This window comes from Sus scrofa, chromosome X, assembly GCF_054392235.1.
Source record: "Sus scrofa isolate SSC_HxYL_T2T_F1_AM1 chromosome X, Sscrofa_HxYL_maternal_Yorkshire_Landrace_v2.0, whole genome shotgun sequence".
NCBI lineage: Eukaryota > Metazoa > Chordata > Mammalia > Artiodactyla > Suidae > Sus > Sus scrofa.
The window spans coordinates 35,732,669-35,753,923 of record NC_139401.1 but is presented as its reverse complement, the minus strand read 5'-3'; the positions used below and the strand labels follow the sequence as shown (position 1 = coordinate 35,753,923).

Sequence of the window (21,255 nt, the reverse complement as noted above, 5' to 3'; positions counted from 1 at the left end):
AATATTTTTAGTAGTAATAGTATAATGCTTATATAAAAAAAAAAAGTCTTTCTGTTTTAGAGACACTTCCTGAATTATTTGTGGATAAAATGATGTGATGATTGGGATTTGCTTCATGATAATTATGAAACTTTTTTGGCCATGCACTGTCAAAACTGAGCAAAGGGTACAGGTGGTGATTTACTGCAATTTTATTTCTACAATCCTGTGTATTTTATATTTTCCATAATAAAGTCTTTTTACTGAAATTCTCAGGGAGAGCATTTATGGTAACTGAGTTCCTTTTGAAGGATCTATTTTTAGACAGATAAAAAGTCTTTTTACTGATTTACAAACTTACATGTTTCATGTGTACAACATAGTGATTCACAACTTTAAAGGCTATACTCCACTTTTGTTATGATAAAACGTAGGCTTTATTCCCTGTGCTGTGCAATATATCCTTGTAGCTTATTTATTTTATACATAGTAGTCTGCTCCTCTTAATCCCCTACTCCTAACTTGCTCTTCCCCTCTTCGCTCGCCACTCTGGCAACCACCAGTTTGCTCTCTATATGTGTGAGTTTGTTTCATTCTTGTTATAGTCACTATTTTGTTTTATGTTTTAGACTCCACATATAAGGATCCAATGTTGTCACTGCTGGGGCTCTTACAGCTATGGCTTAGGTTTGATCACTGGTTTGGCAACTTTTGCATGCAGAGGGTGCAGCCAAAAAAAAAGAAAAAAGGGAGTAGAATGCAGTATGACAGTAAAGAATCAGTGAGGACCTGAGCACTACATAATGGTAACATGTACCAATTTCTGTCATTTCACTTGTTATCTAATATATATACACAATATTTTGGTGTGTTTTTATTATGACCAATTTACTTTTATATTACGTATGTATATGTTGCTTACTCAAATACATCTTTGGAATAGTCTCTAACTCTTTGTCTGGTACTTACCAGGCACTTAAGAGATACATTTAAATGGAGTGAGCGGAAGATTTCCAAACTTTCAGGTTTATATAAATCACCTGAGGATCTTGTGAAACTAAAGGTCTGATTCAAAAGATCTAGGGTGGGGCCGAGACTTGAGAGGATCAATGGAAACAAGGACTGAACAATTTAAGTTTAAGCCACACAATGGAGAATGATGTAATGAGAATAGCATGACAGGCCACTAACCACTAGGAAAGCAAAAAGAAATCTAATTTCAAGCTGAGATTGTAACTTGTTTTAGGTATCCCACAGTCTGAAAACAATATCAAGTATATTCTGTTTTGCTTTGTTTTGTTTTGTTTTTGCTTTTTAGGGCCACACCCATGGCATATGGAAGTTCCCAGGCTAGGGGTCCAACTGGAGCTGTAACTGCCGGCCTACACCACAGCCACAGCAATGCGGGATCGAGACGTGTTTGCAACCTACCCCACAGCTCATGGCAACTCTGGATCCTTAACCCACTGAGTGAGGCCAGGGATCAAACCCGCATCTTCATGGATACTAGTCGGGTTTATCACTGCTGAGCCACAACAGGAACTCCTCAAATGTATTTTTGAGAGACTAGTCCAAAGATACCTTTGAGCAAGCAATATACACATAAATGATATAAAAGTAAGCTGATCACATAATAAAAATATACCCAAATACTGTAAGTATCTTAGGTAATAGGCGAAATGGCAAAAACTGAAAATTAATCTAGTAACAATGTAAGAATGAATAATTTCTGATCATGAGGACCAGAGGAAATTTATTTACAGCTTTATTATCCCTCCCCAATTTAGATTTGTTGATAATAAAATTAATTTCATCATCTACTTTCATGTGATAATGTTCTGTACAATTTTATTAATTATGAGGAAAAAAGATATATGGAAAACTCTGAATGTTTTCAATTATTTAACATTTAAATCCATGTATGCCTGATAATAAATTTATAAATTTTCATATGTACTTTTTACTAAGCAGACATGTACATTACAGAAATAAATACAAGCTAGTAATCTGAAATGCTTTCTCTGTGTGTGTTTTACTACATACAAATGAGACCAATACTAATGATGCAAAATTTCCAATGATAATTGAAGTAGAGTAAAAATGCATCAGTTCAACAGAGACTCAAAAAAATGATAAATATTTTACTTTTATTTAAGTTTTCTCATGTTTATTTTACTGAAAAATTAGCTGTCTTACCCAAAATATAGTCAAAGGAGGAGATTTTCACATTTCATAGGTATGGGAGAGTTATTCTGGTTTATATATGACTGTGCTCAAACTTTATGCTGACTAAAATAGCCTGTCTTATGGACTGTAGAACATGAATTTTACATCTGCCATAACCATTAAAAAATACATTTAAAAATCAAAATGGAGTTACTGTGGTTCATGCATTCAAAATGGAGGTGGTGCCCATTGTGGATGTGGTTGTGGATACATTCCTGCATCACTCAGAACTTGAATTTTCCGGACTTTATCAGACCCAAGGACACCACCAGGCATTCTCAAAACAGTATCTGCTGGCCACTGCCAGCTGCACCCTTGTGGTCTCAAGGCCTCCCCTTGTAAATATGCAACCATTTCAGACCTCAACCAATCCTTGCTTAGCAAGTACCCTTACCTCTTGCCAGGTCCAATTAAAATTCATAACAAACAACTTACATAACTGTTTGATTTTTGCCTATAAATGCCTCCCCCATTTTGTGGTCTGGGGGAACACAATTCAAGTGCTTCTTGAATCTGTGTCCCAGAAAAAAGTCTTCAGTTTGGCTCAAATAAAACTTTTTTCTATTCTTATTATAGACTGTTTACTGATGATTTGTGTCAATATAGTCTTCATAAGAAATTATACTTATTCAGCAGAGAGTTATATTAATTACATTTTTAAAACTGTGTGCCTGGGAGTTCCCGTCGTGGCGCAGTGGTTAACGAATCCAACTAGGAACCATGAGGTTGCGGGTTCGGTCCCTGCCCTTGCTCAGTGGGTTAATGATCCAGCGTTGCCGTGAGCTGTGGTGTACGTTGCAGATATGGCTTGGATCTTGCGTTGCTGTGGCTCTGGCGTAGGCCGGTGGCTACGGCTCCGATTCGACTCCTAGCCTGGGAACCTCCATATGTCACTGGAGCAGCCCAAGAAATGGCAAAAAGACAAAAAAAAAAAAATGTGTGCCTGAATGATACCAAATCTATAGCTTATCTACTTCATGGAAATGAATACTAACTCATGGGGTTTAATAATAAAGGAGCAAACTGTTGTTTGCTAGAATATTTTCCTTAAATATAAATTATAAACAGCTTCCTAGTCATTGTTTAGACAATTGAAATATCAGTAACAAAGATTCCATTCAATTCCATTTAACTCCACTTCTTACACAGATAATATATTATCATTTCTCAAAAAATTTTGTCTAAACTTATTCACGTTCAAAGCTCTTTTTTTTAATTAAAAAAGAAACTTAGTATAATGTCTGTTACAGCAAATTACTGAATAAAGTCATTTGTAGTATCACTTAGTTATTTCCCTCCAGTTTTCTTGAAATAAAATCAGACCAGGAAAGGAATACAAGTGCAACAAAGAACTCTTTTAAAGGCCGGAAGCTCTTTACATTCCAAAGCTAGAGGCAGTGAAAAGGGAAATAATTTGACATCTAACAGACACTTGTCAATCAATGGGAGCTATTCTAATAGTCACCTATTAAATTCCCTTTCTGCTCTTAATCTTCTATTTTCCAGTTTGCATGTTTACTTGGGTTATATATTAAATTTCCCAGAAAGATGCCTATGCCCACTGTTGACTGTAAGAAATATTCACAAAAGATATTTTGTTCTTCCGTGTATCTAATTAAATGTAGTTCTCAAACAACACAGTTCATACAACTTTACAAGACCACTTGTTAATGACTCAGAAAGAGAGAACACAAAAACTGAATTGGCAGGGAAGTTTTAATCCCAGCGCTGCTACTAATTAGCTGGGTAACCTTGGCCAAGTCATGGATGCTCTCTAGACACAAATAACCTCAATCTTTTTTTTTTTCTTTTTTAAAACATTTCTAGATAGAAAATCGAATCTCCAGTGTTCTTTCATAGGTCTTAAATTCTACTTCCTCTCTTACATTGGACCCAGATCTTGCTAGGGTTTATAATTTTTTTATTTGAATTGACTGAACAGTATTATGTTATTTTGATGGCTAAAAAGGCAAGTGATACCTAAGCTAAAATTCTAAAATGTTAAATTCCATACATTAGAAAGTGATCATTAATCATCGTAGTGACTATTTGACTTTGCAACATGAAACTGACCAGTAAGAATAACTGATGTTCTTTAAAATATTATTTTCCATAAAATGATTGAGCTAGGAGATTCTGTAAAAGTGAGAAGGCCTATAAAAAGATTTATATGCCTGCATCAAAAAGTTCAAGTTGTTTAATACAATCTTAATTGCATGCTTGAGAGATTATTCCACAGACATTTGGAGAAGGCAACATATATTTAAATGGCATAAAATGTGAACTGACTGTTTAATAAAAACACATGGTATACTATAGGAAAATATCTCTCAAATAAATAAGCTGGGCCTAGACTCTAGAAGCTACTCTGCGAAGCGAACTTGATAATCACTCCACTATGGAAACAGGACTCTAGAGGCTATGGTGGCAGTGAAATTAGTAATCTCTCTTCATCTTTATCACCATATTTTTCAGAAGTTTCTATTTGAATCTTTTGCCACCAATTTGCTCTGCATGTAAATGAAGGTTTGTTTTCCCTTCAATTGTCAACATCACTCCAACTGTCATTAAGATTGATCTTTATATCAATATTCATCCTCACAGTTCACTCATTTCCTTATTTCCCCCAAATCCGACATCATCACTTCTTTCTTCACTGTGTCTCACACCCTTCTCTCTGTCTGCCTGCTACTAAGTGAAAAGCAGAGGGCAGTACAAAATGGAGGTGTGCGGGGTAGTGGAGTAGATGGCAGGAATCTCCTAAGCAGTCTCTCAGTGTCCTGTTTCTGCCTCCAACTCTTAATCTACTTTTTGTTTTGGCTCCAGAGACACTTTCTAAAACAAAATTAAATCAGATCATGCTTATGCTCAGTATCTTCCACTGGGTTCTTACTTTTAATAATAATAAATAATAATAATAAAAATAATAATGTTATTCACCTTAAAATCCACTGCCCTCCTCGTTATCAGTCTGACTTATCCATCCAACCCATTTCATGTATTCGATTCTCAGAATTGGCAATTTAGGCACTCATGAAATTTCATGCTTAGCTGTTTTACCTCACATTCTTAGAATCTTCTCCTGAGCACACGTCTTCTCTGCCCAAACTCTGTTTACTGGCAAATTTCTACACATCCTTCTTAACCAAGCTCATCTATTAATCAATTATCTCTGCCTCTGCTACGCATTCTCCTCTATTCTAGAAATGGTCACAATCTGTCTGACTGTGTCACACAGAAATGAGTGGACATGTCCTAGGACACTGTGCACACAAGGAAAGAGAATGTCTTGTGAGGGGCATCCTGTTGAGGGCAAGGTTGTTCTAGCATAAGGATGCATCCATTGAATGCATTTTTCTAATTCTTATGAACGTGCCATATGTTCAGCATTTTTTGTCCATCTGGAGGGCATGCGTACTTCAAATTAATACAAACTTTCCGTGCGAGCTGAGCCAGCTTTATGCAAGTTTGTCTTCTCCAATGGAATGTGATTCCCTTGAGTTCAGTGTCCCTGCCTCTCTCATAAGGATGACCCTGGTAATGCCGAGTGATTTTCTCCTTGGGAACCCAGGACTGCACAGGGCAGATGTTCACACGGGCACCACCATGAAGACAGAGTCCAGGGTTGTATCAATAAACAGCTTTGCGCTGTGCAGTGTCTGTGTGCTCTGTGTGGGGATCTGTTAACCCATCCTCCCAGAAAGTGCATTTCCTCAGGGACTGGGTCATGATTCTGCTCCAGGTTCCTCCATTTAATCTGTCCCTGTCCACACATGAGCAGAAATCTCTTTGGATTTCTGGCATTTGAGAGCATGAATTTTTAGGGCTTCTGTCAGTTTTCCCCTAATCTAAGAATTTCTATGAACACTGATGGAAGTTTTGTGAAACTTTCAAACTGCTACTACATAAATCATTCATTTTTATTTGAAAGTTCAAAAGGAACTGGGGAAGTGAAACAAATGGCTTACCTTCCGTAGCCATTTTAGTGAAAATGTTTGTTTTACACATGGAAAGCTATCAAACTGGGACCTAATTACTTTACAGTTTTCAACAGGTGGTTCTTAATGGCAAGGCAGTTATCACACTTTTAATAAGAACAGGAGCTAACTAGGTGGACTTGGATGTTTGATTATCTATTTAAGCGTGTAATTGCATTTTTCAATATAATTAGCAATAAAATTGAATGTGTAAATTAATAGATGTGTTTCCCCACTTAAGTAATTGTAATTCAGTGCAATACTTTAGACTGGGTATTATTTCTCAATTGATAGAAATATAATTTCATGATTATTGTTTTAATATTTTTTCTGACAAGAACAAAATATATATAATCAAAAGAAAGGTTTTAGTGGACGGAGATGACAAGTGTAATTATATTCTGATTAATTTAGATAAAATTTATAGAAGTATATATTAATATTTGAATAGTCTAACTGAAAGAATAAAATCTACCTCCTTACCATACTATTGAGAATTAACCTTAGCATTTTTCTAGGGCTACATTATAAAGTGATATAAAAAAAAGGACTGTGAAACATTTTATCAAATTACTGGTTTGATAAAATAACTACAGTTTTTTTTTTTTTTTTACAAATTTTCATATAGAGGAATTCAGCTAAAACCTAAACTCTTTCAAGAGAAATGAAAAACAAGGTTCGATATTACGATAAAGTAGCATTTTTCACCTGAAATGGTAATTCTCAGTGTAAAACTATTCCTTACATATTTAATAGGCTATACTATTTTTCATGTGTAAAGGATCCTACAGATAAGTCAATATAATACCTCTTTCCAATTCCTTTTTTTTTTTTTTCTTTTTAGGACCGCACTTGCAGCATGTGGAGGTTCCCAGGCTAGGGGTCTAATTGGAACTGCAGCTGCCAGCCTACACCACGGCCACAGCAACACCAGATCTGAGTCACGCCTGCAACCTACACCACAGCTCACGGCAATGCCAGATCCTTACCCCACTGACCGAGACCAGAGATCGATCCCACATCCTCATGGATCCTAGTTGTGTTCGTTACCGCTGAGCCACGATGAGAACTCCCAATCACCATTATTTCATTGTTATGCATTCTATATAGTGCATAATTGATACATAACACACATTTGGGGCAATCTCCCATGGGTCATAAGTTCCCTCAGGTCAAGACATGGCAGTGTCTTTTTCAAAGAGAAGAATACCGTAAAACTTTTCCTCTAAATCCTCTCTTCTTTCTTTCTCTCTCTCTCTGTCTCTCTCTCTCTGCCCCCACCTCCTCTCCCCTCCCTCCTCTTCTGTTTTTCACCTTCGCTGGCTTTAGAGAAGTAAGATGCATGGATCCCAGAGCTAGAAAATTAATTCCGCCAACAACTTGAGAAAGCTTAGAAGCAGCCACTTCTTCAGCTTAACCTCCGAGGAGAACACAGCACTGGCCAATCAGTGAATTGAAGACTTGCTAGACCTAAACCAGAGGGCCCACCTAGACCTGTGATCCATAGAAAACGTGACATGATAAATACATATTGTTTTAAGAGCAGCAGTATTTGGTAACTTGTTATATGACCATAGATGACGATATAGATAAGGTACTGGCAGGTTAGGAATGCCTCCATTCTGCTCCCATGGGACTTCCTTATCCAGCCATTATAAAATTTGCAGACAGGTAGTATAAATCTTTGCTTATTCTTGAGGATAAGCTCTTTGTTTATCAACTAGAGGGCTGAAATTGTTAGCTATATTCCCAGAGTCTTTAGCTGCTGTCAAATGACCTATACTGGTTATTCCATTACAGTGGCAGCCCTTGATGAAAGCACACATGTAATTCCGTCCTCACCTTTTTGTTGCTGAGGATGATGACACAGTAGCGTGTGTGCATGCCAAAGGGGAGAAAGAAGAGCTCCAGATCTGAAGTCCCTTTCGCTCCCAGGTGAAGAGTATGCTTAGAGCAGAAGAACTCTCTGATGAAATTGGACTTAATTGCTGCCAAAACATGAAGGAGGGCTTGTTTACACATCATTTCATAAGTGCTGCTCAAATGAAGCAGCTGTTTCAATTAGTGATTAGAGTATGGGGATGAATTTTAAAAAATGTTCAAAGCATTAGCACACAAAATTAAAAGATATATACATTTGTTAATGAAAGTATGGGTGACCCCAGCCCAAGCTTGAAATAATCAAAATGTGTGTAATTATGACCCTCTATTAAAGATTTCTTAATAAACAAAGGGAACTTCAATAGTGTTTAAAATTAGCCTGGATACACACATAAATATAAGTAGCAAAGAGGTCATTCCACAATCTTTGGCGTTTTTGGTGGACTATGTAATGATCCAAATTACAGGGTGCAAAAGACACTCTAAACGGGAAATAAAAATCTGTATATGTACACAGGGAAACACAGATACATATTTATACACATATAAATCTTTTAGGTTTTTGCTGTATTTTGAAACATGTCCACCAATTCTTCAACACTGCCTTGAAATGGGGTGACATGGTGGGCCAGGCTTAGTGACATGATCCTAATGAACAGCACGTGAGAATGCAGCACAATCAAGCACTGTGACTTATGACACTAGAGCAGAAAATATGATAGAAGTTCTTCCTAATCATCTCTCTTTCCTGGTTCACTAGCTTTTAGAACACAGGTGGTATCCTGTGAAGATGTTTAGGCCACATAGAGAGGCCCCACATAAGTGTCCAGGCCAAGAGCCCCACCCTGAATCTGCCTGCAACTTCATGAGAGACCCTGAGCGAGACCCACCTAGATGAGGCTGGTCACGCCCAAAGTGTGAGAGAGAATAATATAATGCATTTCCAGGGTTTAATGCCACTACATTTGGGCATGGTTTGCTCTGTAGCTAGAGATAACCAGAACATCCCCACATTCATTTCCCTATCCAGCATTCTATCCACACTTCTCAAATCTATTGTTATTTCACAAAACAAAGCATATCTGTGTACTCCTTAAAACTTTAAACATGGTGAGAGGTATCACTTAAACAGGTTGAACCAGTTCAAAATAAGCCAAAAGAAACATAAAAGTCATTTATCAAAATACATTCATTGGCGGGGTGAGGAAACTAGGACTCAGCAGCGAAAGGCAAGATGCAGACAGAGTTTTCCAAAGAGTCATGAACAGAAAAGGCTGAGGACCAACACCTCAGCCTCTCATCTGGCCAGGATTCCCCAGGGCATGCCATTCTGTCTATGCTTGTCACCACTATCGGTTGAATACTTCATTTCATATTATGCCCTCGACATGCAAACAAAGGCTTTTATTTGAGGCACTCACAGGTTTTTAAGGCATAGGGGGCCTGGAAACAGCCTTCAGCAATATCACGTTCACCGCTACTTCCAGCATCACTGTTATAAGTAAAAACAAAAATATCAACGCAAAACTCAAAAACAATACACTATCTTAATTCAATCTTATAGACCCTGAAAAATTATGGCTACCTACAATATGATGTGCAAAGACCACAGATGTATTTCACAGATCATTTTTACATTTATATTGTTTTAGAAATTTTAAAAATCAGAAAAATGCAAAAAGGAAATCATCATCCATATTTTCATCATTGCTTTTTTAAAAAATTTGGTAAAAACAATTCCTTTTTACTTTCTAATACTGCAGGGAAGCAAACATTTGATAATATCAGTAAAAACCCAAATCCTGAGACTCCAAAGTAGGTGATCTAGAAGTAGGACTATAAAGGTAGTCGCTCTAAAAATAGTTTTAGAACTTGATTTCTTGAAAAAAATTCTCCTCTATAAGCTTCTTGTTTCCATACTAGCTTCTTTCTCATAAACGTAGAAAGAGACTTAGGTGGCTATTTAGTTTCTTGTTGCATTTCTGAAAATTAATTAGCAGATCACAGCCTGAAGCAAATGCTTCCTTTGAAAGGTTCCATGTCTTCCAAAACCCATAAATTTTCTCCAAATTGCTCCTCTTAGTATTCATGATTATTTTGCTGTCAATTAGTATATGGGCTCTAAGATATTGCTTGACTATTTTTTTTATGAAAATATAAAAACCCCATATTTTCTTACCTTGCCAGTTGATCTGTCTGAATTTGAGGTTGTAAAAATATACTGATTATTTCTAAATTCTGTTCTTCCAATCATATCCATTCCACTTCTCCAAACACTCTTATCTTTAAACCACATTCTTTTTTTTTTTTTTTTTTTTTTGTCTTTTTGCTATTTCTTCGGGCCGCTCACGCAGCATATGGAGGTTCCCAGGCTAGGGGTCGAATCGGAGCTGTAGCCCCCAGCCTACGCCAGAGCCACAGCAACGCAGGGTCCGAGCCGAGTCTGCAACCTACACCACAGCTCACGGCAACGCCGGATCCTTAACCCACCGAGCAAGGGCAGGGACCGAACCCGCAACCTCATAGTTCCTAGTCGGATTCGTTAACCACTGCGCCACGACGGGAACTCCTAAACCACATTCTTAATAAGGTTATTTACCATATCCTTTCATTATTATGTGCTTTATTTCTACTCCTAGGTATTGTGATTAGCAATTTCATGATTTCTAAGAACATTTACTATTTTATGTAATTTGAGCATGATAGATACTTTAAAACTATGATAGACATAGCAGAAGGATTTTTTACCATTTATAAGGGAGACTATACAAAAAAATGGAAAGAACAACAAAGAATGCGTATTTCTCAATGCACAGCTCTGATGCCATGTCCTTGATAATGGAGCTCTGGGTAGAATACTTGATTAAAATCCTCAGATAATCTCCAAACCTCATTTTGTTCAATATTTGCAATCACTAGCCCTTTGGTCATTTTCTTCCATAGTGAATAGAAAAGCAGAGCGATTTGGGCTTCATCTCCTTTTTTTCTTTTCTTTACCTATTTTGTTAGAAAACAGCTAATATGAGTGCCTTCTGAATAAATCAGAGCTGTCTCATCCTCAAAGGAGAGTCTCAAACCCAGACAAATTCAGTTACTTGTACTATTTATGGTAAAGGCAGATTAAAAACATTTACAAACCTAAGAATTGTGTTGACTTGCTCATAAAGCTAACAATTATGATTAATTCAGACACCAGAAAATAATTTAATAAAATAATCTGGCTCAGGAAAACTCGATTTTACATGATCAATGTTCTTGAGCCTAGAAATTTGGTGTTTAACCCAGCTCGATTTCAAAATCAGCATCTTGCATGTCCCAAAGACAGATGAGGAAAACACTTAACTCATTTACCTTTTGTTACTCCCTATACCTCAATCCATGCTATCATTTTCCTAGATGCTCATCGATTATTGTTGAAGCTGCAGCAGAAGGAACATTTTAAAGTCTTGGTCTTAAGGAAGAATAGCATCAAAACAGGCTAAAATTATACAAAACAGTGTAGATCAAGAAATGGAATATTTCCTGCTAATTTAGTAGTGGACCAGAGTCAGGGAGTGGAAGCTCCTTATGAGCTATGAAGGGATGCTATTCCTTCTTCCTCGGCAATAGTGGTGAACAGCCCTTTCCAAGGTAAAATAATCTAAATGACACTGAACTGGTTTTACACAGGGCATGAATAAAACAGTCCCAAGAATGACTTCCTACTTGAGACTTTCCACCAGGGAAAGATCTTTATTATAAGCTTCATACTTCTGGGCTGGCATTCAGGGCTGCATCCAAACCAAAGAGCAAATGACCTGGTTCAAGCCCAGTTTTTATGTTTCATAGGAAGGAATATAAAAGCATCAGTGTTTAGATTCATTCCCTCCTCCATGTACCCAGGAGTTTGTCCATATAGGACCCCACAGCCATCTGGAGGGCAGTTAAAATGGAGTATTTGCCCCTTCTTGTATCACTCTGGCCCCAAGCAATTGAAAAGTCTCTAAAACAAGGGGTACTAATCTGTGGTTCAAGGACTGAGTGAACCTGTGAACTTAAATAGGTGAAAATTCCATCTTGATTTCCACTAACTCTTAATAGCAACTTAAACCATACCACAGTACTATTAGCTATACTCTGACTTGATCACCAAACAATTTATATCACATTTCGGTTCTTGCACATTATATTTATACTCATTGCTACTTTCAAAGTATGGTAGTTATCTCTACCATAGATCTACCAGTAGATCTTATTATGTGCTGCGTTAACATTTTATTACACATTTAACATACATACATAAAGCACATATTTTATTACAATTTTAACATTTTGATAATCTATTAAACTATTACTTTCCTCTATACTATGAAATGAACTGTGTCACCTTTAAATCCATATGTTGAAGCCTAAACTCCCAAAATGACTGTGTTTAAAGATAGGGCTTATTGGAAGGTAATTAAGATTAAATGAGGTCATAAGCGTATGGCTCTGATAAGACAGAATTGGAATCCTTATAAAAAGAGACACCAGTGAGCTCACCCTCTCTCGCTCCTTTCTTGTACAAAGAAGAGGTCACGTGAGCACAGACTGAGATGGCTGTCACCTTAATAAGCCAAAAAAGAGGCCTCAGAATAAAACCTAACTTGCTTGCTCTTTAGACTTCCCAGTGTCTAGAACTATAAGGAATAAACTTCAGTTGTTTAAGCCATGGTATTTTGTTATGGCAGTCCAAGTAGATTAAGACACTCTGCAATCCTTGTATCTTCCTTATTTTACGTATTTGTAAAACACTATTCTATGAAGTAGAATAGAATTCAGCAAACTGCCAAGGAGTCTGACAACATTACAACCAGGTATGAAACTCTAATCTAGAGCACGGGATCATGGCAGACTGTTACTCTGAGGATATACATTTGGTTTTAGCTTCAATCTGCTTTCCTTAGAGACTTGCCTACTTCTAACTGTAACTATTTGGTGTAGCAGAAATGAAATATTTTAAAATCATGGCTCTCCAGAACTCAACTTTTTTTTTTATTATTTTTGTTTGTTTGTGTTTAGCAAGAATCAGGACTCTGAAACATATCACTACCAGGGCCTTCTTTCATTTGGTTGGCTATTCTGGGAATCTGGGAACAAGGATGAATGATGAAACCCCTAAGGTCGCAGAGTATCCAGTGTGCTATGCGAAGGAGCTCTAAAAGTAATACATATAAAGCAGGATGATAAACATTTCAACATCTTTCCAACCTGAATTCACACTTTACCATGCTGACTCTCTAGTCCACATTTATAAGCATATACATAGGCAAAAGATTTGTATGATCTGAAGAGAAACCAGAGTATTATAAGCATATACCTTGTATTTCCCCTTGCCTGCCTATCCCCACTCAATGTTTTTGCAATTCCCTCTTCCCATGTTCTTTCTATACTTGCAGGAGAGTTCTCTCCCCTTGCTCTAGATTCCAGCCATCAAGATCTTACTTCTATTCCAGATCCAAATTTGTATATAATAAAACAAAACATGGAATATGCATGGAAAAAATGTTACTAGGACCTCATTTTTATCCTTCAATGTCTTCTCTTCCATGAAGACCTCAATAATATATACATGGTGTTATTCCTTGCCAATCAGCTCACAGGGTATATTCAGACACACACACATACACATATATACACACACATACAATTTTTTGATATAACACACAGTACTGAATGCATTCCACCATATAGAACTGCCTCTCTGTCTTGCACGCGCGCTCTCTCTCTCTCTCTCTCCCTCCCTCTCTCTCTCTCTCTCTCTTTCTCTCTCTCTCTCTCTCTCTATATATATATATATAATTTTTTGGTATACCACATACTACTGAATGCTTTCCACCCTGTACAACTGCCTTCTTCTGTGTATATATATATTTTTTTCGCTTTCTGCTTGATGGTTGGCAAATTTAAGGCCAGGTCTATGACTTATTTATCCCAATATTTCTTGGAATAAATGTTTGAGGTGTCACTTAGTATTTATTGAATGATAAATAATTCAATATTGATAGAAAAAAAATAGCAAGTCATATCACTGTAGGAAATCACTCACAAAGTGTTCCACTTCTGAGTACTGCTGATCCATCACTCAATTTTAAAGTGTGCCTAAAACCAGTCTCCTGCCCTGATCCTTTCTGAGATTCCTTCAGATTTATAGAATAAAATCCTCTTAACTGCTCCTGCTTATGCTCATAGATCATGTTCACATACAGTAAAATATATGAATTTAAAGTTTTCTTATCCATGTGGTTTCAAATGTGTCTTTTTATATGTATCTGTTGCTTAAGAATATAAAAACATTGTAAATTTTTTAATAGTTGTTTTTTTTTTTAATGCCACCTGCACTTTTCATTTCACTTGAGAAGAGATAATTTGGTACTTGGAGAGGTATTAACTGAAGTGACTCTGAAGAGGATTTATCAGTTAGTATATGCTAGATCATGCTACAGTAACACCACCACATCTCAGGGGATTAACACAATAGTATATTTCTTGCTCACAGGACAGGTCCATACTATGAGGATAAGATCCTTGGTGAGGGTGACTTCTATTTCTAAATGTGTTTATCTAATACTTTTGGCAGGGAAAGGTGACAAGAAATATTGCCCTCTCTTTTTATCCCTATTTTATCTTATATTGGACTATAGTTGATTTACAAAGTTGTGTTAGTTGCAGGTGTACAGCAAACTGATTCAGTTACATATACATCCATCTATTCTTTTTCAGATTCTTTTGCCATCTAGGTTATTACAGAATATTAAGTAGATTTCTCTGTGCTATACAGTAGGTAGGTCCCTGTTGATCACTTATTCCATATTCAAAAGTGTGACTTTGCAATCCCCAGAAGCACAGTCCATCCCTCCACCATCCCCCTTCCCCTTTGGTAAACAAATGTTTCTTTTCAAAGTCTGCAAGTCTGTCTGTTTTGTAAAAAAGTTCTTATGTATCATTGTTTTAGATTTCATATATGTGATATAAGATATTTATCTTACTCTGTTTCACTTACTTAATGTGATAATCTCTGGGTCCACCCATGTTGCTGCAAATGGCGTTATTTCATTCTTTTTATGGATGAGTAATATTCCACTGTGTGTGTATGCCACATTTTCTTTATCCATTCTTCTTCTGAAGGACATTTGGGATAATTCCAAGTCTGGGCTATTGTAAATAGTGCTGCTATGAACACAGAAATTCATGTATCTTTTTGAATTACAGTTTTCCCTGGATATATATCCAGGGGTGGGATTGCTGGATCATGTGGTCATTCTACTTTTAGTCTTTTAAGGAACCTCCATACTTTTTTCCATGGTGGTTATACCAATTTATATTCTCACCAACAGCATAGGTGGTTGCCTTTTCTCCATACACTCTTCAGCATTTTATGTAGACTTTTTTATGATAACCATTCTGACCTGTGTGAGGCAATATCTCATGGTAGTTTAGATGTGCATTTCTCTAATAATTAGCAAAATGGAGCATCTTTTGATACACCAATTGGCCATCTGTCTGTCTTCAGAGAAATGTCTAATTAGACCTTCCGCTCATTTTGATTGTGGTTTTTTTCTTTTTCTTTTTTTTTGATGTTGAGCTGCATGAGCTGTTTGTATATTTATGGTCACATTGCTTGCAAGTATTTCTTTCCACTCTGTGGGCTGTCTTTTTGTTTTTTTTTTATCGTTTCCTCTGCTGTGCAAAAGCTTTTAAGTTGGATTCAGTCCCATTTATTTTTGTTTTTATTTTCATTACTCAAGGAGGTGGATATGAGATGATATTCTATGATTTATATCAGAGTGTTCTGCCTGTTTTCCTCTAAGAGTTTTATAGTATCCAGCCTGACATTTAGGGTATTAATCCATTTCAAGTTTATTCTTTTACATGGTGTCAGAGAATATGCTACTTCATTCTTTTACATGTGGCTGTCCAGTTTTCCCAGCATCACTTATTGAAGAGACTGTCTTTTCTCCATTGTGCATTCTTGCCTCCTGTGTGATGACTGTAGCTTTATAGTACAGTCTGAAAGGGGGCCTAATGCTTCCAGCTCCATTTTTCTTTCTCAGGATTGCTCTGGCTATTTGGGGTCTTTTGAGTTTCCATATAAATTTTTAAGTTTTTCGTTCTAGTTCTCTGAAAAATGCCATTGGTATTTTGATAGATTGTATTGAATCTGTAGATTATCTTGAGTAGTACAGTCATTTTGACAATATGGATTCTTCTAATTCAAGAACACAGAATATCTTTCTATCTGCTTGTGTCATCTTCTATTTAATTTATCAGTGTCTTACAGTTTATAGAGTACTGGTCTTTTGCCTACTTAGGTAGGTTCATTACTAGGTATTTTATTCTTTTTGATGTGATAGTAAGTGGGATTGTTTCCTTAATTTCACTTTTTTCTCTCTCATCATTAGTATATATAAACTAAGAGTTTTCTGTGTATTAATTGTGTAATCTGTGACTTTGCAACTTTACTTAATTAATTGATGAGCTCTAGGAGTTTTCTGATAGCACCTTTAGGATTCTCTAGATACAGTATCATGTCTGCAAACAGCGAAAGTTTTACTTCTTTTCCAATTTGGATTCCTCTTACTTTATTTTATTTTATTGTCTTTTTAGGCTGCACCTGTGACATATGGAAGTATCCAGGCTAGGGGTTGAATCAGAGCTGCAGGTGCAGGCCTATGCCATAGCCACAGCAATGCCAGATCTGAGCCATGTCTGTGAACTACACCACAGGTCACAGCAACACTGGATCCTTAACCCACTAAGCAAGGTCAGGGATTGAACATGCATCCTCATGGATGCTAGTCAGGTTTATTACCATTAAGCCATGACAGTAATGCCTGGATTCCTTTTTTTTCCCCCTGCTCTGATTGCTCTGGCTAGGTCTTCCAAAATTATGTTGAATAAATGCACAAAGAGTGGACACGTTGTTCCTAAACTTAGAGGAAATCTTTCAGCTTTTCACCATTTTGTATGATATTTGCTGTGGGTTTGTTATATATGGCCTATTTTAGGTTAATGTATATTCCCTCCATATACATTTTGTTGGGAGTTTTTATCATAAATGGGTGTTGAATTTTGTCAAAAATTTTTTCTGCATCTATTGAGAAGATCAAATGGTTTTTATTCTTTAATTTGCTGATGCAGTGTGTCACACTGATTGATTTGCACATATTGAAAAATCCTTGCATCTCTGGGATAAATCCCACTTGATCATGGCACATGATATTTTAATATACTGTTGGATTCAGTTTGATAGTATTTTGTTGAGGATTTTTGCGTCTATGTTTATCAGTGATATTGGCCTGCAATTTTCTTTTTTTGCGGTATCTTTGTCTGGTTTTAGTATCAGGATGATAGTGGCCTCACAGAATGAATTTGGGAATGATCTTTCCTCTGTAACTTTTTTTTTAATAATTTCATAAGGATAGGAGTTAACTCTTCTCTAAACAATTGATCAGATTCACCTGTGAAGCTATCTGGTTCCAGACTTTTGTTTGGTCAAAGTTTTTAAAACATGGTTTCAATTTCAATAATTGTGATTGGTCTGTTCATATTTTCTATTTATTCCTGGTTCAGTCTTAGAAGATTGCACCTTTCTTAGAATTTGTCCATTTCTTCTAGGTTGTCCACTTCACTGACACTGTAGTTTATAATTGTCTCTTATGATTCTTTGTATTTCTGTGGTGTCAGTTCTACTTTTTCATTTCTAATTTTATTGATTTGAGCCCTCTCCCCTTTTGTCTTGATGAGTCTGGCTAAAGGTTTATCAATTTTGCTTATCTTTTAAAAGAACCAGCTTTTAGTGTCATTGATATTTTCTATAGTTTTCTTTTTCTTTTTTTGGTCTTTTTGCTATTTCTTGGGCCGCTCTCGTGGCATATGGAGGTTCCCAGGCTAGGGGTCTATAGTTTTCTTTATTTCTGTTTCATTTACCTCTACTCTCATCTTTATGAGTTCTTTTCCTTCTACCGACTTTAGGTTTTATTTGTTCTTCTTTCTCTAAATCTACAGTAGATATAGACACAAAAAAGAAAAAGTAATCTAAACACAACAGTAAAGATAGTCACCAAATCACAAGAGAAGAGAATGAAAGAGGAAGGGAAGAAAAAAGACTTACATTAAAAAAAAAAAACTAACAAAATAGCAAAATAACATACATATTGATAACTACCTTAAATGTAAGTGGATTGAATACTCCAACTAAAAGACACAGACTGGCTGAATGGATACAAAACAAGATATATATGTTCTCTACAAGAGACCCACTTCAGATCTAGGGACACATATAGACTGAAAGTGAAGAGATGGAAAAACTATTCCATGCAAATGGAAATCAAAAGAAAGCTGGAGTTGCAGTACTCATATCAGAAAAAAAAAAGACTTTAAAGTACAGAATGTTACAAAAGAAAAAGAAGGATACTACCTAATGATCAAGGGATCAATCCAAGAAGAAGATATAACATTGTAAATACACACACACACACATACACACACACACACACACACACACCCCTACCTATACAGCACCTTGATATAGAAGGCAAATGCTAATACCCGTAAAAGGAGAAACTGATAGTAACACAGTAGCAATAGGGAGCTTGAACAGCCCAGTTATATAAATGGACAGATCATCCAGATAGAAAAACAATAAGGAAACACAGGTCTTAAATGACACATTAGATCAGATGGACTTAATTGATATTTATAGAACATCTCATTCAAAAGCAGCAGAATACATGTTCTCAAGTGCACATGAAACATTCTCCAGGATAGATCACATGCTGGGCTACAAAGCAAGACTTGGTGCATTTAAGAAAAGTGAAATCATATCAAGCATCTTTTTCAACCATAATGCTATGAGATTAGAAATAAAATACAAATAAAAAAACTATAAAAAATACAAACACATGGAGGCTAAACAATACGCTCTGAAACACTAAGGAATTATTGAAGAAATCCAAGAGGAAATGAAAAAATACCTAGAGACAAATGAAAAGGAAAACTTGAGGGTCCAAGACCCATGGGACAAAGCAAAAGCAATTCCAAGAGGTAGGTTTATTGTAATACAATCTTACCTCTGGAAATAACAAAAACCTCAAATAAACATCCTAACCTTACACCTCACTGGGTCTTAAAGCTACCCCTGGGAAAAATATTAAGCACTTCTTCTCACATGCCATTGGCCTATTAAGTTATGTGTTCATGTATAAGTTCAACATTAGTGGGGATAAAGTGAAATATTACCATGTGCCTAAAGGAGGAAAAGGATATTTGTAAAAAGCCCTTAAAAAAATCCAGGTAGCTTACAGAGATTTTAAAGAACATTTTCTTGTTCTCTTATATTATTACCTTGATGATTAAACCTAGACACGAGACCAGCATTTTACTGAAACATAATTTTTACAATATATGAAACTTAATTATAGAGGTACTGCACCAGACTTCCATTCTGGTCGTGATTTAAAATGCATGTTCTTAAATTTCATTTGTATCTGGAAATCTGCTCAAGGAAAACATCAAGGAGAGCTTTAAGAAAAACAGCATGTGTCACATTACTAAGTACTGCTAAGATTATATTTAAAGATTAAAAGGCCTCATTATGCACATGAAGCCAGACTGGTGAACAATTAGATAACTTTGTGCTATGTGGAGGCAAATTCTTTTTTGTGTCCCCTCACGGTGGAGATTGCTGGTTACCTTTCCCTGGAATCACTGGCCCTTCCCTCTTCACTGGGAAAACCCTGTTTCTTTTGATGTGTATGTGGAGAAGTGTGGTTTTTCAGTCTCCCTTCCAGCTAGGCTTGGTCATTTGATTAAGATTTGATCAATGGGCTACAAGCAGAAGTACTATGTGGTATTTCTGGGAAGCTTCCCTAACAGAGAAAGGGTACACTCATATTCTTTCTTCTCTTTAAACAGTGAATTTGACTGCAGGAGTTCTAGATACCTCAGCTAATCCTTGAGAAAGTAAATAAAGACATGTCTGCTACATAAACTGGAGCCTGAAAATGTTATACAGCAAGCAGTCCAGACCCTAGAAGAAGGAGCCACAGTAGTGCTTCTAATAAATCTGTTCAGCATTGTCAGAGAAGCAGAGGTCTTGGTGAACCTGAGACTATTCTATCACAACTCATTGTATGGATTTGGGTCTCAGTATTGAATCCATGCCAGTGCTAAAATGAGAAATCAAGGAACAGCCCTTTTCCTTGAGAAACTAGGGCTTTTGCATTTGTAAGCCTCACCATTGCCTTTGATTTGGGGAACAGTCATCACAGAGTTGTGCAGGAGTAAACCCTCAATCCTTTAAATGAATGGCTTTGAGTTATTTTTTGAGAGTTAATCTGCCGAAGCCTGACTCCTCTTTGTTTGATCATGTCCTCCCTGACCAAACACTCAAGGTCACTGCATATTCATGTTTCTTTTCCCAAAGGAAGCTTTGAGAGAAGAACTAAGAAAGTACAGTATTATAAATACAAATGGAAAAGACTATATGAGAAATAATAATAATAAATTTCAGATGATGGTAGACATTTCTTAAGCAGTACTTCACTTGGAGTTGGGAATTATTTTGAATGAGTATTTCCAAAGGTTCATTCCTTTCCAAAATTAAATTATAAAAGCTTTCATACTTGTTCACTCTATTTTGTTTTTGATTTGAGAAGCAAATCAAAAGTGTGTCCTTACCTGTAGTTTGAGAGTCTTTGACACCATTAATTCTGGAACTTTGGGTCTAACTAAAACCATTCCCAAATATTATATGGAGAAAAATTATGTTAAAACTTGCGATACAGAATTTCTATAACTGCATTCCTAATTATGAAAGTAGACTCAATTTTGCTGTTCATTACAGAGATCCAACTACCTCACTCACAGATACCTACCATATTTCTTTGAGATCTAACTCTAGTTTAATATGTGCTACTATAAATGATTTGCAGTTAATGCAAAGAAATTTTTTGAAAGCCACTCAGGCAAAATCTGTGAGCACAAAAGAGCTTCTTAATCAAGAAGCAAAGGATGGGAAAAAACATACAGAACTGTTTGCTGAAGTTTTTTTCAGCAATACCAGCATTTCAAATTATAAAGAAATTAACATAAAATGCTGAAAATATGCTATTCTTATAAAATTTACAACACTGCCTTATAGCTGAATGTATTAATTCATATTTTATTGTTC

The 21,255-nt window shown here is 36.2% G+C and overlaps 1 protein-coding gene across 1 annotated transcript in view; it reads right to left on the bottom strand.

Moving 5' to 3' along the window:
- The window catches only part of CFAP47 (cilia and flagella associated protein 47), a 560,199-nt gene that overhangs the window by 194,810 nt on the left and 344,134 nt on the right, over positions 1-21,255 (bottom strand). Inside the window, exons 49-50 of the mRNA XM_021080094.2 lie at positions 9,485-9,555; positions 8,025-8,170 (exon numbers count right to left, since the gene is read on the bottom strand). Coding sequence (XP_020935753.2) covers positions 8,025-8,170; positions 9,485-9,555 — 217 coding nt within the window. The remainder of the gene's footprint in view (positions 1-8,024; positions 8,171-9,484; positions 9,556-21,255) is intronic.